The sequence below is a fragment of the Podarcis vaucheri genome, assembly GCF_965113315.1.
Source record: "Podarcis vaucheri genome assembly, chromosome: 17".
In the NCBI taxonomy this organism is placed as follows: Eukaryota; Metazoa; Chordata; class Lepidosauria; order Squamata; family Lacertidae; genus Podarcis; species Podarcis vaucheri.
Genome location: NC_138755.1, coordinates 2,920,477 through 2,944,727, shown reverse-complemented (window position 1 = coordinate 2,944,727; position 24,251 = coordinate 2,920,477). Strand labels below are relative to the sequence as shown.

The window sequence follows — 24,251 nt, the reverse complement described above, 5'->3', positions numbered from 1 at the left end:
AAGCCAAACCAGTCCAGCACTGCCTCCAGGCTGCAGGGCTCACAGTGGATTACTGTACATTGTTGGGCCATTTTGTAAGACACCCCAAAGCACAGACGAACCTAAGAATACAGGGACAATGAATTAACACTGACATTTATTGAGCAAGTTATGTAACTTCAAATTCAAAATTATAAAGACTTGTGTTAGAAAGAGTAGGAACCCTCCTCTCTTTAGTTGCTATCTGTTGTGTGATGGGGACACTCACTGCTGCCTAACCAAGGAAAAAATAATTTAAAAAAAATTAAATTAATCCCCATTAAAAAGAACCTTCTTGTTTTGCATTTCTGCCTGGGCCTATGGGCCCCTCCCGCTTCCGCTTCGAGGGAGACGCCCTTTCTCCGAAGTCCCGCCTCCTGCCCGGACTGCGCGGCCTCCTGGACCACAAATCCCAGCATGCTGCGCGCGGGGGAGACCCGGCACTACATTTCCCGCCTTCCCCTCGGGCGGGCCCCGTGACCCAGGCGCCTGGCCCGGCTGAGAGAGAGGGAGCGGTGAGTGCTGCCGCCGCCGCCGCCGCCCGACTGCTGGCTTTCTGGCCGGCTGGCTTCCCTTCGGCCCCGGGGTCCCGCTGCCGCCCCTGCCGCCCCCCGCCTGGGCAGCCCCGCGGCCCCTTCCTCCCGCGGGCGGAGCGCGGGCTCGGCCAGGACCCCCCCCCCCGCCAGGCGGGCTCTTCCCGGGCGCCCCTCGCCGAAGGAGGGCTGCCGGGGCGCCCGGCCAAGGCCTGATCCGAGCGGGAGGCAGCGGCGCTCCCGAAGGCCGGCGACCGAGGGGGCGGGAGGGGCTCGGGTTTCCCCTAATGAGAGCGGGGCGCTGCGGGGCCCCCCTTGGCCTGACCCAGCGAGGCTGTTCTCGGGCTCAAGGGTAGGGAAGGTGCACGGGCCAAAATTCATCCTCTCAAACCACTTGGTTTTAAATGGCTTTTGTCGGCGAGGGGGGGGCGTGTGTTGAGGATATGGACGTATTGCCGGGGTGCAAGCAGAGAGCAATGATAGCAAGCGGAGCGGAGCAGCTGTTGACCCTCCTGCTTCTGCCCGAGGCCTGTGGCTGATCTTTGTCTTTCTTGTGCTCTGGAAGGAAGCCGAGCTTCAGCAGTTTGCCCCTCAGCTGACAGAGGAGAAGCCGGGTGGGTGACAGGGCCCCCCTGGAGCGAACGTGGAAGCTGCCGGGGTGACAAGCTCTCCTGCAGCATCACTACTGCTAGGTACTGGCAGCCCCACACACCTTATGCTGCGTGTCTTGCAGCATGGCTACAGTTGTGAAGTTAAAGTTATCCCATGTCTTCCAAAAACAGGTAATCCCTTCAGCTGCTGTGCCTCAAACTAAGTCCTGTATATTGCAGAACCCAAGAAGAGCCTGGCTGGTTCAGGCCAATGCCCCCTGACCCTGCCCCCTCCTCTCAAAGTGGCCAGCTGGTTGCTTATGGGAAGCCTGCACAACCAGAGTGCAGCAGTAGTCTCCCCATACGCAACTGGCATTTAGAGGCATATTGTCTCCAGCAGTGGTGGCAGAATAACAGCAATTGTGGGTGGTGGCCATTGATAGGCTTCTCCTCCTCCCAAAGAGGAAAAGCAGAATGAGGGCATCTGTACTGTAATCCAGCATTACAAGTTGTTCACAGGCATTGCCCACTCTGGCCTGTACATCCTCCTGATACCTTCAGGCACCCATTGTAGTGACCTCCACATGTGGGACTCCCAGCTCCAGCCAGTATGGCCAGTGGTCAGGCACGATGGGAGTTGTAACCCAACAATATGTGATGTTACCCCTGCCTTAGAAAACCAGAGCCACTGAAATAGGGGGATCCTGCCACAAACCACAGCCTTGGTTGCTGGTATTCTGATGTGGTATTTGTGTTATTCACATCGCCTTAGAATTTGACTCCCTCCATCCACCCCACACCCAGCTGGTGATAACCTGTCTTCATCCTCCTCTGTTCAGCTCCCTTCATGGAATTGGAGCCCATCCCAGCCTGGCCTTAATTTCCTTTACAGTTCACACTTGAAGTATTGGTCAGACTTGATAAAGAGGGTGATGGCATCTACATTGGTCTAGAAATAAAAATATGACTAGAAGGAGGCAAGAGAGAGGCTTATGAAATCATGAACGGTGTAGCAAGAAAGGTGTTTCTTCTCCCAGGTTCATTCTCTCAGAACACTAGAACTTGAGAGAGGCATATGAGACATGATAGCGAAAAGGAACTTTCTGCTTCAGAGGCAGTACACCTTTGAATAGCAGGTACTAGTGAGGAACAATGAGGAGTGCCTGTTGCTTTGCTCTTTTCCTTTCTAAAATTTATTAAAAATGCATAAAATGACTACATACAAATGTAATAAAACAGAGAATACAGTACAAAGCAATACATAATGTAACAATAGCAGTTTCAAAGCAGCTCAAAAAACCAGCCACAATGTGTTGATTAAAACCTGAGGAAATAAAATAGGTTTTTAACTACCTGCCTATATTATATGAAGCTGGTGCCAGGCAAATGTTATTTTAGGTAAAGGTAAAGGGACCCCTGACCATTAGGTCTAGTCATGACCGACTGGGGTTGCGGCGCTCATCTCGCCTTACTGGCCAAGGGAGCCAGTGTACAGTTTCCGGGTCATGTGGCCAGCATGACTAAGCCGCTTCTGGCGAACCAGAGCAGCACACGGAAATGGCGTTTACCTTCCCGCTGGAGCAGTACCTATTTATCTACTTGCACTTTGATGTGCTTTCGAACTGCTAGGTTGGCAGGAGCAGGAACCGAGTGACAGGAGCTCACTCCATCGCAGGGATTTGAACCGCTAACCTTCTGATCGGCAAGTCCTAGGCTCTGTGGTTTAACCCACAGCGCCACCCGCATCCCTACCGTGTTATTTTACATGGTCTTAAAACATTGGCAGGTCATATAGGTTTTCCACAACAGTTTTGTGAGGCTGGTGGAAGAGCTTTACTTTCTTTTTCCTTTACATATAAAAAAAAGGATACCAGGTTTCAGCAAAGGTATTTTCCTTTATAAGCCCGTTTGCGACTCTTCTAAGCCCAGTTAGTTGTCCTGAACTAGCTGTATCCCAAATCATTGAACCACATCTCAAGGGGTAGCTGTTGCCTGGCTGGCTGGCTGGCGAGTTTCCCAGAAAAAATAGTCTGTCACTCTTGGGGGAAAATTGCACTCTGTGGCCCCTGGGCTAGGAATGTCCTTTGTACTCTTCATATGGAGAGCTGCGCTTTGTTCTGGTCTTCACCTCTATTATAGACTTGGTTGCCTGTGGCAAGAGTTGCCTCCAGGCAATAGGACAATGAAATCTTTTAAAGCAGAAAATCTTTCAATTGTGCCTACCCCCTTTCACACTATTGTAAAAACCACTTAGAGGCTATTGTAGTTAAGCAGCAGAATTTGTCCCAATGGCGTCATGGAACTTGCTGCTTGTAGGTACCCCGGCTTAAGCCCTGCTGCTATAAGCATCCAGCTTATTGGTTGTTGTAATGCTTCTTTTGCATAGGGTTTCCTGTATCCATAGATGTATTGGCATCATGGAAGAGGTGGACAAGATCCTCATACATTCCCTTCGCTTCTGTGGGACGTAAGGCCATCTTTATGCTGCATGTACTTCTTCGTAGTAGTGCAGGATTTGACGTAGGGGTGTAGGGTGGCTGGCTGCTGTCTCCTATGGGATTCCGCAGGCCTGGAGCCTAAAAAGCTGAAGTCAGTTTCTAGAAATTCAGAATACTTTTCCTGCTGTGAACTCTAATAAAACAAAGGCTGTGGTACAGGGAATGGGGTTCCACATGAGAGTTAATAGACCCAGAAGCTCATGCCAGGGCTTTCTCTTAGGCCAGGCAAGAAATTAATTGGGGTTAAACACTTACGGCTTTTGCTGTGTTCCATTGGCTCTTTGTTTTTGCTTGGGGAATCATGCTTTCTTGCTGATGCTTTGGCTCCAGCTGGGTGTTTCATGGCTTCTAGGAGCTTCATGGGAGCAAGCAATTGGCAGTTGCCTAGTGACCAAGGTTGGATTAATCAATGGTATTGCAGAAGCTCATAGGTGGCTCTGTGACTCCCTTTGAACAGCAGTAATAATGTCCATGTGTATTATTATTTAATTTGTTCACCACTCTTCATCCGCAGATCCCAGGGTAGTTCACAGCATAACATTGCAATAGAAAAACCACAAAGTTCATATTGGAATTAGAACAAGAACAAACCAATAACCCCCTCCCACAACACATTTAAAAGGGCATTTAAAAGGCCTGGTTGATGAGGAACATATATATATATAATATAATGAAGGCGCAGCCAAACCTCCCTAGGGAGAGCATTCCACAAATGGGGAGCCACTGCAGAGGAGGCCCGTTCTCATGTTGCCACCCTCCAGACGTCTGATGGAGGAGGCACCCAAAGAAGAGCCTCAGAAGATGATCTAAGGGACCAGGTAGGTTCATATGTAGAGAGGCAGTCCTTAAGGGATTGCTCACTGGGGCAAGACAGTTTAAGCTTATTGCACCGATCGTGGCCCAATGGCACTGGCTGCCAGGTAGTTTCTGAGCCCAACATCTACATGAAACTGCTGAGTGGGGTCATCCAGGAGGCTTATTCCTCATGTGCACACATAGGACTGTAGCCTTAGCCACCACTGCTACACCAACTCTTCACTGAAGAGGCTCTTGGCAGTACAGGTAGTCAGTTGCCTTCTTGCAGTGCAGGGCCCTGGGAAATTATTATTCTTATTATTACATTTTGTTGTTTTATCTTGCCCAAGGCAACCCAAAGTGACTTACAACCAATGAAACAAACAAACACCCAGTTTAGATACATTCAAACCAAGGAGACTGTATCCCATGTCCCCACAAGCTGCTTTTTGGACAGGTGGTACAATGGCAGCAGAGTCTTAGCAGTAGGGGACAAATTGCAAAAAAGTATGGCAGTTGGCAAGCCATTCCCATGTTCTTCCATCCTACTGAATGGAGTGGAAGATGTAGGCTCTTCTGTTGCAGTAAAGGAAAATGGTCAGTGCAGGGGACTATAATCCCTGCATCCTTCTCCCCTTCCAGGGATATCCCAGAGGAAGTGCAGAGCATCCGGGAGTTTACCACCGAGTTGATAGTTGAATCTGTGGTGCGATGTCTTCGTGTCATCAATCCTTCTGTGGGCTCAAGTCTCTGCCACGTCCTGCCTCCAGGGATGTCTGCTCGCTTCCGAATTGGCATGAGCCTAGCACAAGCTTGCCAGGTAACTACAACTAAACCAGGGTGTGGATGCAGTGAACAAAGCAGGCTCTTCATCTCTGAAAGTTGTTGCAGTGGTAGATGGTCTCTCATTAAGTGCCATGAGTTCTGAGCTTGAAGGTGTTGTGAGAAATCTGGTGTAGTATAGAATTTTGTTTGCTGGAAATCTCAGATTTGATTTTTGGAAAAGCAAGCTTCTAGGTCTCATGGTGGAAAGCCATGGGCCACTTTTGTTAAAGGATCCAGAAGTGGCTGGTCCATGACCTCCAGTTGTGTTTTCCTGCCCTATCAAAAAAGAATTCTGGCACTCAAGCAAGAAACCTAGATTGTGTTCACAGCAGACAGTTGTGCAGTTGACAAAAGGTTTTTGTTTTGTTTTTTAGCAACATTAAATTATCTTCTCCTCACATAAATATGGCCCATGCCACTATGGTGCCTCTGTCCACCTCAGAGAAGTTATTGCTGAAATACTAGCAAGATTGTGTTCTTGAATAATAACCCAAATTCTGTGACAAGAAAAGCAGAGATGCTTTACTAAATTTGCATAATTCTTACATTTTCAAGTTGCCTTTTCTAACTATTGTGTTTAATATATTCTGCCTTTGCTCATCTTTGTGGCCAGGAGCTAAGCAAGGCTCATAAGCTCAATCCCCTCTGGCTTTAGAAATTTCTGATGACCTTGAACATTCACATTTTTAATAGCCATAAGGGCTAGAAACTTGCAACAACAACAGCAAAATGCAGAGAATCCAAGGGCAGAACTAAACATGATAAGTAGTAGACACCGTTCTTTTCATATTTCTCATGATCCTGCCATTTCTCTCTGTTGCCAGCTCACTTCTGGTATCTGTGCTGGAAACAGGGAGAAGCAGCTGGAGCAAATGACTATAGGGAAGTAAGGCATGGGAAGGGTTTTCAGCTCTCCTTTTACTGTTAAATAAAAATGCATTTCTGTTATGTGAACAAGTAAGTGAATAATGGCTGGTCTGCATTGTTGCTTAAGGACACGCAGAGTATCCCCCCGTCTCCATCCTGCTTTCACTATGACTTCTCTGAGTGGGGTTTTCCTTTTGAGGGTGGAGCAAGGTGGGATATTATTGGGCACCTCCATCCCCATCCCAAACATGGAAAATGTGGGCTTGTCTTGCAGGGTTGCTGTAGGGGTTAAAACAAAAAATGTGTTTGAATACTTCAAAGCACCACATAAAGGCTAAGTTAGGAAGCCACTTGAGAATACTTCAGGCCAATTAGTTTACTTCACAGTATCAGATGGTGGTGCTTATGCCAAACCTCCTTGTACAGAGATAACTAGCATGCCAGGGAGAAGGGTCAACCTGGCTTTCTCCCAGAGCTGTTGTTTCATTTGTATGTGTAAAATAAACTTCCAGACACACAGTGCTCACCCATCCCTTGCAAACCATGTTACCGTTATGGCTGTTGCTCTGAGGTCATAGGATATGTTGCAAGGGGCGGAGACGAGAGGACATTGGGTGTTGGGAAAGAGTAGAGGAAGGGAAAATCAGTTGGCGGTGAGGGAGGAGGGGGGAGAAGCTATGGGGAGCATAGCTGTCAACTTTCAGATTTGAAAATAAGGGATCAGCAGCCTCACCTGTCCCGAGGACAGTCCACGGGATATCCAACAATCCGGGATAGCAGCGGGAAGCAGCAGGAAACAGCGCTGAAATAAGGGAATTTCCCGCAAAAAAGGGAAGGGTGATAGCTAGGGAGGGGAGAAGAGAAGGAAGCAGAGGAAGAGTTGGCAATTTCTGTGCCAAAACCAGCCCTAAACCCCATTTGAAATGGACCCATAAAATCAGTTTCTTCCAAAAGCGCCTGGATCAGGTCTATGACCACTTGCTCCAGAACCTTGCCCAGAACAGGGAGATTAACAACTGGCCGGTAGTTAGTTAGGTTTTCCGAATCCAGGCAAGGTTTCTGAAGGAGTGGTTTTAGCACTGCCTCCTTCAAACAGGCAGGGACCTCCCCCTTGTAAAGAGGCATTGATCACCTCCCTGGCCCAGCCAGCTGTTCCCTCCCTGGTGGTTTTTATCAGCCGGGGGGGGGCGAGGGTCCAGAGCGCAAGTGGTCGCCCTGACTTATCTGAGCACTTATTTCACAAATAGGGCACCATGACACTTTCTCCTTTGCCCATTGCTACCCACCGAAGTTCAGATAGTGGGGAGAGACTTAGCAAGGTCTCAGGCTGACTGCAGAGTTCTGGCAGGCTTTTGTGGAACCTGAGCCCCACCCCCACCCCCGCCCCTGCCTAGCTATGCAGAGCTTTGTAGCTTTGTCAGTCAGCTAGCAAGTCGTGAGAGACAACAGACAGGATGGCTACATGGCCAACAGGTGTTTGAGTTTGGGGTCATGTGTGTGTCTACTTTTTCTTATCTTAATAGTTCTCATTGAAAATTGGTTATGTTAACTGCTAGAAATATGTTTAATATCCATGGGACTCAGCGAGCAATTGCCAAGTTGTCTTTCATCATCCATTGTTGAGAAGTAGTTGCACGGCATTACAGTTCACAAATAGCTTGATTTCGCAGGACTGGCCTTCCATGGTCCTATCCTGGACTGTGTTAGCCAGGCGGCCTCTTGAGAGTTCTCATGTGAGCACAAGCACCTTGCAAGTCTGGACTGTTGCACTGAGGAAGCAGGGCTCCTGGTCTGTAAGCCAGCTTGGAACACCTTTATTTTAGATGCTCCATCTCTCTTCGAACCAGGCACCAAAGAGCCTCACTCCTCGCCTTTACCCAGCAGGCCACTCCCACTCAGCCCCACTGTGGGACTGACATGTTACTTTCCATCATTTAGGACCTGGGATATCAAGGGGAAGTTGGCTATCAGACCTTCTTGTACAGCAATGAGCCCGAAATCCGACGCCTCCTGCTCTTCCTGGTAGAGAAGCTTCCACGCGATGCCTCGGAGGATGCCAACCAGCCTGTGGGTATGGAGGAAGCTGGGCAAACACAGGTCCCGGGCACAGGGAGGCCAAGTGGTGGCAACTTCTCTAACCTGTTGTGTCCTTGCAGGCAAATCAACGACACTTCACAGAGCCATTGCTGCTGCCATCAAAGAGCAACTGGCGCTCCCCTGGGTGCCCCCTGCCTGCCGTACCCCCCGCTTGCAGCTCTTACAGGTGTGCTTCCTCACCCCTCTTATTAGGTTAATGGCCCCACTCCTCAGGTTCACGGCTTCATAAGCAAGATCTGTTGCTGAAATTTTAAAGCCTTTCCAGTCCTCATGTTGTGGAGAAATGCAGGAAGCCTTTGCAAAAGGTCATTGTGGATTTTGGGTTCATATGACTGTCTAGGGTCTGGTCTGCACTGTTGGGGCTTTTTTTCCTTGCCGATAGATTTTTTCATAATCTGCAGAAACCCAAATACTGACTTCTAAGGGACGTGAATGGCGCTGTGGTCTAAACCACTGAGCCTAGGGTTTGCTGATCAAAAGGTTGGTGGTTCGAATCCACGCAACGGGGAGAGCTCCCATTGTTTGGTCCCTGCTGCTGCCCACCTAGCAGTTCAAAAGCACATCAAGTGCTAGTAGATAAATAGGTACCGCTCTGGCAGGAAGGTAAACGGTGTTTTCGTGCGCTGCTCTGGTTCGCCAGAAGCGGCTTAGTCATGCTGGCCACATGACGTGGAAGCTGTCTGCGGACAAACACCGGCTCCCTTGGCCTATAGAGCGAGATGAGCACCGCAACCCCAGAGTCGTCCGCAACTGGACCTAACAGGCAGGGGTACCTTTACCTTTGCCTTTAAACAAACCATGCAGAAATATGTAAATCAATCAAATTTCTATGCATCCATTGGTATATCTTAAACAAGATATTGCTGTATTTTTCTTGTTGAGTATGTAAACTCCTTGAGCAAGTAATTCATTTTATAACCCCACTCCTTGCCACCTGTTTTATATTTCTCTTTCCAGAAACTGTAAGCCTCTTACAGTGTTTCTTACCTTTCAGTGGGGTGATGCTGTTTCAGACTCTCTCTCCTCCCCCCTTATCCTTGCTAGGGTTCTTGCCTACTGAAGCGATTCCAAGCTCAACCCTTGGTCCTGCCTCGAGAGTCGGACCCCTTTTTGGGGAAGGTGCCCCCAGGTGAGTTTTGCCCTGTAGCTGGGGGGGGGGATAAGTAAAATGGAGGGCATGGAATGGCAGGTTCTCCATTTGTTTATTTCCCTCCCACTCATGTAAGGTTGCAATCATGTATGCAAAGCCAGCATAAATTTGGGGCCCACTTAGTTCCTGCATGGAACCCCTCTTGATATGTCTAGACTTGTACAGCATTGTTTTCTTGCAACAAGTCTCTACCCTTCCCCTCAGATCCCCTTTGATTAGAAAAGAAGAGGGTTTTCCAGAGTGCTGAGAGTCCCCCCAAGTTAGGGGAGGCCCTTTTTTTAGCCTCTAAGGGGGAGATCCGAGAGTAGCTACCCAAAGGGCTCCTCTTGCATCCTGCCGTTCATGGCTGGGTAGATGGTGCCACCAGCAGTATGTCCTTGGTGGATCCTTGGCAATTGCATTCTGGGAGCATGTGCACATGTGGGATTGTGGATAATAATGATGATTTTATTATTTATACCCCTCCCATCTGGCTGGGTCTCTCCAGCCACTTTTGAAAGAAATGCCATGCCAATTCCCAGTATTTGTTCATGCAGTCGGCTTCCCCACCCATGGCTGTCTGGCCAACTGAAAATCAGAGCCCAAAAAACATTTACTTTTTTTTCTTCTTCTTCATCGTATTTATTTTATTTTGCAACACAAACACACATACCGTATTTTTCACCCTATAAGACACACTTTTTCCCCTCCAAAAATGAAGGGGAAATGTGTGTGCGTCCTATGGGGCAAATGCAGGCTTTCGCTGAAGCCTGAAGAGCGAGAGGGGTCGGTGCGCACCGACCCCTCTCGCTCTCCAGGCTTCAGGAAGCTATCCGCTAGCCGTGGGAGACCCAGCTCTTCCAGGGCTAGCGGAGAGCTTGCCTGCACCCAGAAGCTTGGGGCGTGCTGAGCTCCGCATGCCCCAAGCTTCGGGATTAGTGCGGCGGTCCACTAGCTGTGGGAGAGCCGCGCGGCTCTCCCACGGCTAGCGGAGACCTTGCTGGTACCCAGAAGCTTGGGGTGCGCTGAGCTCCGCACGCCCCAAGCTTCGGGATTAGCGCAGCGCACCTGGGGGGGGGGGGATAAAAAAAATTCCCTTTATTTCCCCCCAAAAAAACTAGGTGTGTCCTATGGGCCGGTACGTCCTATGGGGCGAAAAATACGGTAACACTAAAGAAAAGGAAAAAGGAAACTTAACAAGGAAATACAAAAACCAGTACGAACCAAATAATGAAAATATAACCATATTTCAGTTCTTCTTTTCTTCTAGTTTACTTCCTTCATCCTCAGCACGGTTCTACTTTCATATTTAGTAAACTGTTTCCTTCTCACTTCATTCCCCCCCCTTTTCTTTCTATTTTAAGCTTTCACACCATAATTAGTTTTGTAAAAGTTAATCAAAACAAGTCCAGGTATTAATTTGAGGGCACTGCTTTTTAAGGTACCGTATTTTTCGCCCCATAGGACACACTTTTTCCCCTCCAAAAATGAAGGGGAAATGTGTGTGCGTCCTATGGGGCGAATGCAGGCTTTCGCTGAAGCCTGGAGAGCGAGAGGGGTTGGTGCGCACTGACCCCTCTCGCTCTCCAGGCTTCAGGAAGCTCTGTGCGACCCTACGGAGCCCGGTGCGAAGCTGTGCGGGGCTCCGAAGGGTTGCGCAGAGCTGCCTGCGCTCCCAGGGGTCGTTCAGCTCTGCGTGACCCTACGGAGCCCGGCGCGAAGCCGCGCGGGGCTCCGAAGGGTTGCACAGAGCTGCCTGCATTCGGAAGCCTGGGGCTCATCTCCCTTGGCTTGCGGATAGCAGGCTGTTCTGGGGGCTGGGGTCGGGGGAAGCTCGGGCTTCCCCCGTGCCAGCCCCGCGCTGGGGGGGGGAATAAATTTTTTCCCCTTTATTTCTCCCCCGTAAAAACTAGGTGCGTCCTATGGAGCGGTGTGTCTAATGGGGCGAAAAATACGGTTATCTCTGTATTTTCCCTTCTTTTTGGAATTTTTGTTTAGACTGACCCCTAATTGCATTTGCCATTCTAGCCAACTTAATGTAATAATAGAGAATAATAGAGAAATTAATAGAGGAAGGAAAAACAATAGAAGAACCCAAAGAAATTTGCAAAAAAATTGCAAACTATTATAGGAAACTATATCAAGAAGAGATGGAAAAATACCTAGCACAGAACAGACTTCCAATGATAGCTTGTGGAAAAATTAAGCAATTAAACTTACCAATAACGATGATGGAGGTGCAACAATCAATTTCATATAAGAAATTAGAAGATACACAGTCGGAACCAATGAAAACAGTCATGAATTAAAAGAAGGAAGAATACCAAAATCATGGGAAGAAGCGTAAAAATAAATAAATAAAAAGGACCCTCAAATTTGGAAAAGTGGCAGGATTTAAATTAAATAAAAATAAATAAAAACTTATTTAAGGATAATTATATAAATATCTGGAAAGAAATTAAAAGGGATCTAAAGATTTGGAACAAGCTAAAATTATCATTCTGTGTAGGAAATCACTAGTGAAAATGAATGTACTTCCTAAAATGATGTTTTTATTTCAAATGATACCAATTATTGGAGAGGTAGGATGGCAAGAGATTTATCAAGATTTATTTGGCAGTATAAAAAACCAAGAATTAAACACAAATTATTAATAGATAATAAAAATAGAGGCGGATTGGCACTACTTGATCTAAATTTGTATTATGTTTTGGCCTGTCTAAACTGGTTAAAAGAATGGATGATATTACAAAATATAGACTTATTGGACTTAGAAGGGTTTGACAGCCGTTATGGGTGGCATGCCTACCTAGGACATGAAAAGGTGAAAGTCCACAGAGGATTTCTTAATCATTTTATAAGAAAGTCGATATATAGGTTATGGGGAAAGTATAAAGAGTTATTAGAACCCAAAACGCCCTGGTGGCTCTCACCCTTAGAGGTGATAACAGTGAAAAGGAAAAATATGGAATCAAACTGGGCCACATATAAGGATTTATTTGAAGAAAAAGATAACAAATTGAAATTGAAAAATTATGAGGAAATAAAGCATCGCCTGACAGGGTGGATTCAGCACCACCAACTAAATACAGTGGTACCTCGGGGTACATACGCTTCAGGTTACAGACTCTGCTAACCCAGAAATAGTGCTTCAGGTTAAGAACTTTGCTTCAGGATGAGAACAGAAATCGTGCTCCAGCGACGCGGCGGCAGCAGGAGGCACCATTAGCTAAAGTGGTGCTTCAGGTTAAGAACAGTTTCAGGTTAAGAACGGACCTCCGGAATGAATTAAGTACTTAACCCGGGGGAGCACTGTAAGGTGTTCAAAGCAGATTTAAAAAAAGGTTTTGCAAGTGAAATTTCAATATTAGATAAAGAATTATTACAAAATAACACGAAGGCAATTTCTAAAATGTATGGAATCTTAATGGAATGGGAGGTTAAGGATGAAGAGGTAAAAGAGGTAATGATCAAATGGGCTGCAGATATAGGTAAAGCTATTCAATTATCATCATGGGGGAAATTATGGAAGGAGAGTTGGAGATTCACAGCTTGCGAGGTGATAAAGGAAAACTTGTTAAAGATGTTTTACAGATGGTATTTAACACCAAGCAAAATATATAAAATGTATAAAACAAAATCAAAAAAGTATTGGAGGTGCAACCAGGTAGAGGGGACGCTACTACATATGTGGTCATGTGACAAAATTAAGGGCTTCTTATTGGGTATACTAGATTCAGCTATCACTAGGGAAAACAAGAAAATATTCCGTTACACAACAGTGGTAGCGAGAACCCTAATTGCAAAAAAAATTGGAAAAATGAAACAGCACCAAGAAAAAACGAATGGCAGGAAAAATTATTTGATTACACTGAGTTGGCTAGAATGACAGATGCAATTAAGGGTCTGTCTAAACCAAAAAACATTTTATCCCTAGAATCCTGAGAGTATTTCCTGCTGAGTCCAGTGGTCCTTAGTCCCAAGTTAGTGCACATAGAATTACAGTGTAAAGGACTGTGAACGCCCTATAAACCTCTGGGGACCCTTGAAAAACCCTTTAAAAACCAGCGGCACTTACCAGACGGGCATGAATGGTGGCAGTGGTGGCTCTCAGTCTTCGACAACACTGAAGGATCATGTGGAAACAGCAAGGCAGGTAGACCAGTCCCCCAAAGTGCTTGGCTGTGGGGCAGATTCACTTGCTGCTGGTGGTATTTTGCTCTTTTCAGGCTGTTTTTGCCCTTTTCGCAGTTTGAATTGATTTTTTAAATTATTTCCCAGCACCACATGTATATGTGGTCATGCGTGAGTTGAATGCATGTAGGTGGGGAAACACCTGTAAATTCCTTTCTCTTTAAACACAAAATTTTTGGTCCAATTCACCATTTCTGAATGAGGAACTTGGAGCAGGCTGCTGAGTGCAGGACTTGCAGGCCTCCTCCTGGGTTAAGAAAGGGGAGGAAAGTTGCTCTCCCAACATTTGGCTCTACTTGATTGACCCCAAAGCAGGGGCTGGGGCTAACCAGTGTGTGTCAGTGTAACTGGCCTCATCCTCTTCTCCCTAGAAAGGAAAGAGTTCTTTGTCAAGTTCCTGCCCCCCGTGTCAGCCCAGCTGTCCCAACCTGCATCCTTGATGCCATCCCTGTTGGAGCTTAATATGGCTGAGCTGAGCACAGCCCAAGACTGGGAGAACGAGTGGAAGAGCCAAGGCCTTGGATCACGCATGACTCCGGAGGTGGGTGGCACAATGGGTGGCACGCGGCCTCTTTATCCTGACTCGGTGGCTGGTGTCAGCAGCATGGCGGTGGTAGTTTGCATTGGCTGCCCTCTGAGGAAGGGTAGTGCCCTGTGTTGTACACGGTGTGGGTGAGGCCAGAAAAATTGTGACTTGCCTAAGACCACCTTAGCGATTCATGGAAGAAATACATCTGAACCAGGAACTGCAGGTGTGCAGCTCATTCTCTTGGCTATTACATGGTGGTCGTTGTAGCACTCAAAAGTCACACCAGAAGTGGGCTCCTCTGTCTGAGTTTCCTTTCTTCCATTATGTATGGGTTGTCTTTTGTTCCCTCCCTGACACCCACATCTCTTGAGAGGAGAGGAGAAACTGTGTCTAGAGAAGTCAAGGTACCTTCCCTTTAGATCAGGGATGGCCTTCCAGGTGTGTCTGGACAGCAGCTCCCATCATCCCTGATCATTGGCCATGTTGGCTAGGGTTGATGGGAGTCCCAACAACACCCATCTGTGGTGTAGAGCACAAGTTGTGTGAGTTACTCTTCTTACTTGCTCTGGTAGGCAGGGGCAAGCAAATAGGAGAATTACGACACATACGTACACACACTCCACTTCAGTCCAGTCCTGCTGCTCTGCACTTTTGGGACTTGGGAGGAGCTATGCTCCCTCTTTACCATTTAGCTATTGATGGAATATTTTTCCACCTTCCTGCTTACCCTGCTTGCCTCTTGAGCACACCTCAAAGGAGCTGCAATAGCCTGACCCAGCACTCATCTCCACTCAGCAGAACATGCCCACAGTGAGGCGCTGAAGAAAGTGGTTTGTGGAATGATCTGAAGGCCACAGGGATGGGAGGAGCCCTGGTTTTCTACATGGCAAGAAGGATATGTTACTTCTTGGTTGGCCTACACCAGAGCCACTTTTTAGTAAGACACCAGAGCAAGAGGCTCAGGGAAACTGCTGCAAGTCTGGCAGTCCTCCTCTCACATCAGCTCCATTGCAAATGGGGATATTCTGCAACCCATTTTTTCAAAATGAATGCAAAACATTTTAGAAAAAATATATAACGGTGAGCACTTGCAGAAAGTGCAGTGGTAGATCTTGTGTTAGATCTTGTGTTATGTTAGATATTTTTTTCCTCTTCCTCCTTTTAGTCCATGAATTTCTGGTCATTCTAGAAGAGAGGTTTCTGAGTGCTCTCCCAACTAGGAGAAATTGATCTTCCCTTAGGTTGAGAGAACTTTAGAGATCCCACCCCTGACTTCAGACAAGAAGGGAAGTAGCAATCTTATCTCTTCCTGACTCCACCGCACACTCAGATAATTGTCCTTCTACGAGGTCCTTCACAATGTGTGGAATGCCTTCCTGGATGCCTGAGTTTTCTGAGAGGACCATCCGCATTCCAAAGTCTGGATCTAACTAGAGGTGTTACGGTTTGGCCTTGGTAGAGGGGAATAGAATCCGCTCGCCCTGATCCCAGTTGAGGAGGCTTGTGTTCCCACTCCCCACCCAATCTCCAGTCTGCACTGCCAAACCCCGCCCCTTATTTCCCTTTGCCCTCCCCTCAGGAATACCACCAATGGAAGCGTCAGCGGCTGCAGCGGCGCCTCCTGGACCAGTTCCGGCAGGCATCTCCTCGTGCTGGGCCTGCCCACCAGGGAACAGCCCAGGACCTGATTCAGCTCCTGGGTGCTTTTGGTGCTGGCCGTGAGCATGCTGGGGCTCTGGCCAAGGGCTCTCGCTTCACCCACACGCAGCACTTGGCCTGTAAGCAGGTATGAAGGGGGCTGGGGAGGGCCTAGAATGGGGGGGGGGCTTAAGGCACAACAACAACAACGGTTTTTTGGATCAAAGTGATTTGAGTTATTCAGCAGCACTAGCTGAAGAATCTCCTTTGTTGAGGTAGGTTGGGGAGCAAGCAAGGAGGGGTGGAGCATGCGTGGGAAGAGGTGATGGTCTATGATTACTCTCTGTTTGGTCTCCCAACAGGAGGCAGAATCGCCAGTGCAAGTGGAAACGCTGCCAATGTCCCGGACATCAGAACAGGTAAAGCTGTGGTGAGAGCCAGTTCTGTTTGCCTAAAGGGGAAGGGGGTTGTGGCTAAAAAATATTGGGGCGTGCTTTATGCCGCCTCATTCTGCTTTTTGAATGAATAAAAACTGCATGTGTGCACACAGGCAAGGGGGCACATGGGAGGTGATGGTCTCTTAGGTATATCGAGTCTTAAACTGCTTTGGGGTTTTATTACCATTGCCTGGAATTGTGCTGCAGAGAGAACAGGAAGTCAGTGCAGATGTTGGGGATCCTCATGTCACATATTGTCAGCAGCTTGCAGTTGGTGGCAGGAGCTGTTGAAATAACTTGGTGAACACATCCAAGAATCTTCTGTTAAAAATAATAGGACCCTGATTTCCTCTTAGAATCTTCTCTTCTCTTCTTGAATTCTTCTAATTCCGATAATCTGGGAAGAACGGCAGCTTTACAAATTCTTTGCAAATAAAATGACTTGAAACATTTGCCTGCCCCCTTCTTCCAGACATTCATCTTTGCAAGAATAACATCTTTAAGATCTTCACACTACAGCTGATCAATCCTCAGCATTTGTTTACATCTTGTCAGCAGGGGTGCCTTTTTACTTTGATCCAAATTGTCCAAATTTGGGGTTTTTTTTGGGGGGGGGGATTTGCAACGAAATGCAGCTGTTTACCAAGGAAGACTCATGATGGGTTTTTAGAGCCCAGAGCCCTGCTTCTTTGACCACTATACAAAGATCTTCACCTCCACTAGCCACTTAGAATCATAGAATCATAGAATCATAGAGTTGGAAGAGACCACAAGGGCCATCGAGTCCAACCCCCTGCCAAGCAGGAAACACCATCAGAGCACTCCTGACATATGGTTGTCAAGCCTCTGCTTAAAGACCTCCAAAGTAGGAGACTCCACCACACTCCTTGGCAGCAAATTCCACTGTCGAACAGCTCTTACTGTCAGGAAGTTCTTCCTAATGTTTAGGTGGAATCTTCTTTCTTGTAGTTTGGATCCATTGCTCCGTGTCCGCTTCTCTGGAGCAGCAGAAAACAACCTTTCTCCCTCCTCTATGTGACATCCTTTTATATATTTGAACATGGCTATCATATCACCCCTTAACCTCCTCTTCTCCAGGCTAAACATACCCAGCTCCCTTAGCCGTTCCTCATAAGGCATCGTTTCCAGGCCTTTGACCATTTTGGTTGCCCTCTTCTGGACACGTTCCAGTTTGTCAGTGTCCCTCTTGAATTGTGGTGCCCAGAACTGGACACAGTACTCCAGGTGTGGTCTGACCAGAGCAGAATACAGTGGCACTATTACTTCCCTTGATCTAGATGCTATACTCCTATTGATGCAGCCCAGAATTGCATTGGCTTTTTTAGCTGCCGCGTCACACTGTTGGCTCATGTCAAGTTTGTGGTCAACCAAGACTCCTAGATCCTTTTCACATGTACTGCTCTCAAGCCAGGTGTCACCCATCTTGTATTTGTGCCTCTCATTTTTTTTGCCCAAGTGCAATACTTTACATTTCTCCCTGTTAAAATTCATCTTGTTTGTTTTTGCCCAGTTCTCTAATCTGTCAAGGTCGTTTTGAAGTGTGATCCTGTCCTCTGGGGTGTTAGCCACCCCTCCCAGTTTGGTGTCATCTGCAAATTTGATCAGGATGCCCTTGAGTCCATCATCCAAGTCGTTGATAAAGATGTTGAATAAGACCGGGCCCAAGACAGAACCCTGTGGCACCCCACTAGTCACTCTTCTCCAGGATGAAGAGGAACCATTGATGAGCACCCTTTGGGTTCGGTCAGTCAGCCAGTTACAAATCCACTGAGTGGTAGCATAGTCAAGACCGCATTTTACCAGCTTCTTTACAAGAATATCATGGGGCACCTTGTCAAATGCTTTGCTGAAATCAAGGTAGGCTACATCCACTGCGTTCCCTTCATCTACCAGGCTTGTAATTCTGTCAAAAAACGAGATCAGGTTAGTCTGACATGACTTATTTTTCAGAAATCCATGCTGACTATTGGTGATCACAGCATTCCTTTCTAGGTGCTCACAGACTGTTTGCTTAATGATCTGCTCCAGAATCTTCCCTGCTATTGATGTCAGACTGACTGGGCGGTAATTATTTGGGTCCTCTCTTTTCCCCTTTTTGAAAATAGGAACAACATTTGCCCTCCTCCAGTCTGCCGGGACTTCGCCTGTTCTCCAGGAATTCTCAAAGATGACTGCCAGTGGTTCTGAGATCACATCTGCCAGTTCTTTTAATACTCTTGGATGCAGTTCATCTGGCCCTGGAGACTTGAATACATCTAATCTAGCCAAATATTCTTGTACTATCTCCTTAGTTATTCTGGGCTGTGTTTCCTTTGCTGAATCATTTGCTTCAAATTCTTCAGGTCGGGCATTGTCTTCTTTATCGGAGAAGACTGAGGCAAAGAAGGCATTGAGGAGTTCAGCCCTTTCTGTGTCCCCTGTTTGCATTTCACCATCTTCTCCTCTGAGTGACCCCACTGTTTCTTTGTTCTTCCTTTTGCTACGAACATACCCATAAAAGCCTTTTTTGTTGCTTTTAACCTCTCTAGCAAGCCTGAGTTCATTCTGTGCTTTAGCTTTTCTGACTTTGTGTCTACACGTGCTGGCTATTTGTTTGAATTCCTCTTTGGTGGTTTCCCCCCTTTTCCATTTTTTGTTGCGTCCTGCACCTCCATTGCAACAGAAGAGTCAAGAGGGCAACTTGCCTGTCATCCCCTTTTTCCCACCAGAGTGGGCTCTGTGGTGGGTTGTTGTGGTTTTACATGGAGGAAAAATGGGGGGGGTGTGGGTGGGTGTGTTTTGTCTCAATGCCTTTTGTTGTGCATGTGTGTTTTCTAATTGTGTGTGGGTGTGTTGTATGAATATCTTTTATTCACACAGCATCACCCAGAATAGAGGCAATTTTTGGAACAGGGAATTGGATATGCCAAAAAGGCTGTTATATACTTTTGATGAAGGGTGGTTAAGGAATTTCAAGTAATAACAAAAAGAAATTATACTTGTAATAAGAGATGGGTTGAGCTGTATTTTTGCATAAATGCAGGGTTTATTAAGACAGGATTCCAGCTCTGATTCCTCAGGCATCACTCCCCCCCCCCTTCCCCCCAGGACTTACGGGAACGCCAGGCAACAGAACTGGAAGCTTTGGAAGGTGAACTGGGCCACCTCATGGAGCAGATTGAGGCGCTCGAAGGCCAGATCGCCACACTGGGGTTGACTCTCACACAGGTGAGAAGAATCAGTCGGGGGATGGCAGCCCCACTGTCTGGCTGAGCCCCACCAGCTAAAGGGCCTCTAGGATCGCCTTCTGGCTCTCAGAGGCACTTGCAGCACCTCTGGCAGAGGAAAAGCTGAAGGACTCCCCAGGCCCTGATGGGGCATGGTCTCCAGAAAGGTTTGTGGGCGGCAGAGTGGGAGAAATATAGCCCTAGCCCATGGGGCAGATCACCTGAGGAAGCCCCTCTGAAGCAAGGGGGGGCTGTGCAAGGACACCACGGTGTTCTTGGGTGCCTGCCCCCTCCCCCATTTGGGCTTCACCTTGGGTCAGTCCTGAGGGGGATCCATTTCTTCTTCAGGTGGAAGGGGAGGTGCGGCAGCGGCAGCTGGGAGTGGCAGAGCGGGAGCAGGTGCTGCGAGTGAAGGGGTGTGCTGTACAGCTGCTTCCCGATGCAGAGAACAACATGGCCAAGCTGCAGGTAATGGGCCAGGCATGAGGAGGCTGCAGAGGGTGGGGGTGCTTGCTGGAGTTTCCGTGGGGACCATGGAGAAAGGTTTTAGAAACCTACAGGTGGTTGAGTGGCAGGATGCTTGGTAAAGGGGAGGCAACAGATGGGTGTGGACATGGGTGGAGGAGGCTGTAGTTGTAAGTGGAAGCAGGGAAGAGGAACACCCTGAATCATAGAGTTGGAAGAGACCACAAGGGCCATTGAGTCCAACCCCCTGCCAAGCAGGAAACACCATCAGAGCACTCCTGACATATGGTTGTCAAGCCTCTGCTTAAAGACCTCCAAAGAAGGAGACTCCACCACACTCCTTGGCAGCAAATTCCACTGTCGAACAGCTCTTACTGTCAGGAAGTTCTTCCTAATGTTTAGGAAGAATCCGCCTTTGGAGGGAGCTTTCATTAAGCACCGTTGTCCACCACCCACTTGTGCACCCGTCTTATCCGATGTCCTCAGTGTGAGCCAAGCGGGATTGGAGCAGTAGGGGAAGGAGGAAGGGGTTTGGTGCATGTGGGTGTAGAGGGTCTTACCTGCTCTCTCCAAAAATGGCATAGAACACCACATAGCAGATGAGAGAGCCCAGGAGGCTTAGAATCTCAGGTTCACTTTTGGTCTCCTGCAGGTGGTGGTGGAGAGCAGTGCACAGCGGGTCATCCAGCTGGCCGCCCAGTGGGAGAAGCACCGGGTGCCTCTGATCCAGGAGTTCCGGGAGCTCAAGGCCCTCCATGACTCCAAGGAGGTGACGCAAGCGAAAGGGTGTGAGGAGTCCTTCAAGGGTTGGGAGGGAGTCTGGGCAGCCGTGACACTCTCTTGTCGGCTCCTCTATGCAGCTGGAATCATCACAGCGCCTGTCAGAGATCAGGGAGCTGCATGAGCGGATCCGATCAGCCGCGGATGAAGCGAAGCACAAGGATGATCTCTACAAGCAGCTGGTTAGTGACGTGTCTTAGGGTGGTGGGTTGGGGTGCAGGGCTCCCGGCAAAGCTCAGTATGCACAAGGTAATTTATGGTCCATTGTTTCTTGTGCGGTGATTATTCCACAGAGAATGAATAATGAGAATCCTTTCCCCACTCCACATTTTACTGTTTCTCTGTAATTGGGATATATTTGCTAGCTTTAAATGAGTGACAGTATCTCAGAAAAATTCTTACAACCACCAGTACTGCTGAGAGGACTCGCCTGTTTCATAAGTCAGTTTGTTAACTTATACTAGTTACAATTCCACCTGGCCTCATTGAACAGGTGAACCTGTGTCCAGGCTACATCACATTATGGAACGCTCCCTCATTAAAAAAGCATGCCTGAGGGAACTAGCCTGGCATTCCCCCTTGCATGTTAGCTTTCTTTGTGCAGGGATTTGTTGTGTGAATGGAGGAGCGTTTGGTCATGGTATAGTCCAGACACATTTGCCACCTCGAGTGAGTACTGGGTCTCTGCACAGTGGGATGGGGCTCGGGTAGAAACTCCTTAGTCTCTTCCAAGAGCCCATGTACCATTTGCACATTCGTCTGCTTGTTGTAACCCAGTCCCATTCCTGCTTTCCACTCTGTCTCCAGCTTATGGAGCTAGAATCCCTTCCCAAGGATGTCTCTCGCTCTGCCTATACCCAGCGCATCCTAGAAATTGTCGGCAATATTCGTAAGCAGAAGGAGGAGATCACAAAGGTAAAACAATGGGCACCTGTGAAGTTCTTTCTCAAGCCTTGTCTTACGTCACTGTACACAGGTGAGAGCCCTGTGTGATGAGCCCATGGCAGAAAGCTGGTGGGGAAGACTGAACATTTCAGGGGTCCTTACATATTAAAAGCAGCGAGGACGTTATTTGCAGATACATAACATTTAATGTCAAGGAAAAAGTTGTCCTAACCTGGTTTGAATGTGCAAATAGTGATGAGTAGTGAGCTTTCACGTTTTGCCTCAAATGCAGTACTTTTCCATGATGGATCCTCACACTTTTAAGCTCAGAGTCAACAAACTGAGATAGCTCAGTTGGTAGAGCAGAGCCTTCCAAACTTTTTCATGTTGGTGACACACTTTTTAGACATGCATCATTTCACAACACAGTATCAGTGTGTCTGATCATGCGAAGATGGTGCCCCTCAGCAGCATTTCCCTGTGTCAGGGATGATCCTGCCATGCAGGCTACCAGCAGGAGCCCAGCTATGCTGACCACAAGTACTGTCCCTCACCCCAGGACAGAACCAGCTGTTAGTTTACAGCCTGTTGTTGTTGTTACCACTGTTGTTATCTGTCTTTGTTCCAGAGTTTGGGTTTTCAACCTATTAACAGTCTCCATTTTCTAATGCCTGCTATTTGTGCTTCTCAAGATCTTGTCAGATACCAAGGAGCTCCAGAAGGAGATCAATGGCCTCACTGGGAAGGTAGACCGGACCTTTGCTGTCACTGATGAGCTGGTTTTTAAGGTGAAGGCAAGGGATCAGATTTTGGGGGTGGGGGTGGGGAGATGGAGAGCAGTGCTTTGGCTGACCTTCCAGTTGCTAACTTTTCCATCCCTCCCTTCTGCATTCTTTCTTTCTGCAGGATGCCAAACGCGACGAGGCTGTGAGGAAGGCATATAAATATTTGGCAGCACTGCACGAGGTAAGCCTCAGCAGTAATATATTAATTCATATACAGATATAGAGCTGCAGTTAGAGCTACATCCCTTTCCAGCTGACTCTGACTCTTCCTCCTCCTTAGAACTGCGGTCAACTGATTCAGACTATTGAGGACACAGGCACCATCCTGAGGGAGATCCGGGACTTAGAGGAGCAGGTGAGGCTTGCCGGAAAGTGGGTGGAAACATTAAACATTACTGTCTTGCAGTGTGGAGGAAATTGTTTCAGAAATTAGGATACCAGGAAATATCTTTTAACAACTCCCTCTTTAGAAATAAAAATGAGCTGCCAAACATGGACCCTTGTCCCTCTGTTCTAGCTTCCAGTCGTGCTTTCTCTCCTGCTTCCCTACCACCACCCCTGTGCCGAAAGCTTGCAGATTCTGCCATCTGTACACATCAAAGTCCTTTTGATTTTTTAAAATTAATTTTTAAACTTGGGGGTTCTGATCTCACTCACTCAGAAATTGAGATTTCAGTCTAGAAAGAGGGACATTCCATATCCTCCCGCCTGTTATCTGCCTCTTCTGCTCTTTCGGATGAGGCTGCCCCTTGATTCTCAGCCCTCATTATGGACTCTGTCCGTTGTGATTCTGTAGACTCACCATGCACCTCAGTTTTTTTTTTTTACTTCCAGATTAACAAAAAAAGCATGACTCTTCTTGTTGAGGTTGCAAGCAGGAAGTGTGGGTACCTGAACCTACTTCCTGTGGACAGGATGTGGGACCTCACTGGCCTCCAAATCTGTGTCTTTCTCCCCCTTTCCCATGATGAGTAGGAATTGAATTACGATCCCAGGAGTTGAACCTGAGTCCCCCTGCATCTTGCCAGTCACACCTGCCACTTGCGCGATGTTCCTTCCTAGATTAATGCTGCAGTCTTATTCACATGATATGCACGAGGTGTGGCGGGTGGGGGGTTGTTTTAAGCATTACCAGATTTAGCAGGCAAACTTGGTTCAGCACCCAAGCAGAAATAAGTGGTGCTGGGTTTTTTAAAGATCCCCTTAACACTTGCTTTATTTATTTCAAAATATTTATAGGCTTCCATTCTGAATGCAACTCTTACATGGCTGCTTACATAGCACAACTGGGATACCATCATAAAGCAATAGTTCTCCCTGCTGAACACTGCTACCCATTCATAAAATAAAATGTCTCTTTTCCCAGATTGAGAGTGAAACCAGCAAGAAAACCCTGAGCAATTTGGAGAGGATCCTCAGTGACTACCGGGCCATGAAGCAAGAAAACGCAGCCCTGCTTAGCCGTACCCGAGAGACGTGAAGCCCCCTTCCCAGTGCACAGCTACAGGGGGCTGGGGGGGGGGGTACCTGGCCTCTTTTTAAATCAAGACTGCTGTGCCTCTGTCAAGGAACGGGGCACGGGGAGTATGAGCAGGGCTCCTCCTTCCAGGCTCTGTCTGCATTGCAATTTGCCTAGAACCAAGCCAACGTGCAGCACATTTTGAGGCGGAGGGTGGGATTGGTCCCTAGTGCCATTTTTCTGACATAGATTGTATATTGGAGAAGTAGATGTGGGGAGTAATTGTTTCCTCCATTTATTATTTCCAAGCAAACCTCCTATCATCTCTTCTCAAAAACCAATAAAATCTCTCTCTCCTTTTTGCAGCGTACTTGTGCTGGCTGCGTGTGTAGTAACATGGGGGGGGGGTTTACAGGGGAGGCTTGCATAGGCTGCCATTTCCCCCCTCTTCTGGATTTGATCTTTTTGCAATATTGCTTTCTTGTCTGGAAGCAGGCTCA

The 24,251-nt window shown here is 47.6% G+C and overlaps 1 protein-coding gene across 2 annotated transcripts; it reads left to right on the top strand.

The window, feature by feature from the left end:
• Nucleotides 1-823: 823 nt before the first annotated feature.
• CCDC22 (CCC complex scaffolding subunit CCDC22) lies at nucleotides 824-24,121 on the top strand. 2 transcript variants are annotated; one of them, XM_082205819.1, is made up of 18 exons: nucleotides 824-903; nucleotides 3,528-3,608; nucleotides 5,077-5,254; nucleotides 8,065-8,197; nucleotides 8,283-8,389; nucleotides 9,268-9,352; nucleotides 13,918-14,087; nucleotides 15,655-15,861; nucleotides 16,076-16,132; nucleotides 19,259-19,378; nucleotides 19,726-19,845; nucleotides 20,495-20,611; nucleotides 20,703-20,804; nucleotides 21,430-21,537; nucleotides 22,200-22,295; nucleotides 22,414-22,473; nucleotides 22,573-22,647; nucleotides 23,659-24,121. In XM_082205819.1, the coding sequence occupies exons 1-18, from the start codon at nucleotides 839-841 to the stop codon at nucleotides 23,770-23,772; spliced, it is 1,995 nt and encodes a 664-aa protein (XP_082061945.1). In that variant the 5' UTR covers nucleotides 824-838; the 3' UTR covers nucleotides 23,773-24,121. The 2 variants fall into 2 exon arrangements, with proteins under 2 accessions (XP_082061945.1, XP_082061946.1); XM_082205820.1 differs by lacking the exon at nucleotides 824-903 and adding an exon at nucleotides 1,402-2,277.
• The last annotated feature ends 130 nt before the right edge of the window (nucleotides 24,122-24,251 follow it).

Coding starts and splice junctions, on each gene's coding strand:
- CCDC22 (XM_082205819.1), top strand. CDS start 839: ATGAGAGCGGGGCGCTGCGGGGCCCCCCTTGGCCTGACCCAGCGAGGC. Junction 8,390..9,267: donor CCCGCTTGCAGCTCTTACAG/GTGTGCTTCCTC, acceptor TATCCTTGCTAG/GGTTCTTGCCTACTGAAGCG. Junction 16,133..19,258: donor TGTCCCGGACATCAGAACAG/GTAAAGCTGTGG, acceptor CCTTCCCCCCAG/GACTTACGGGAACGCCAGGC.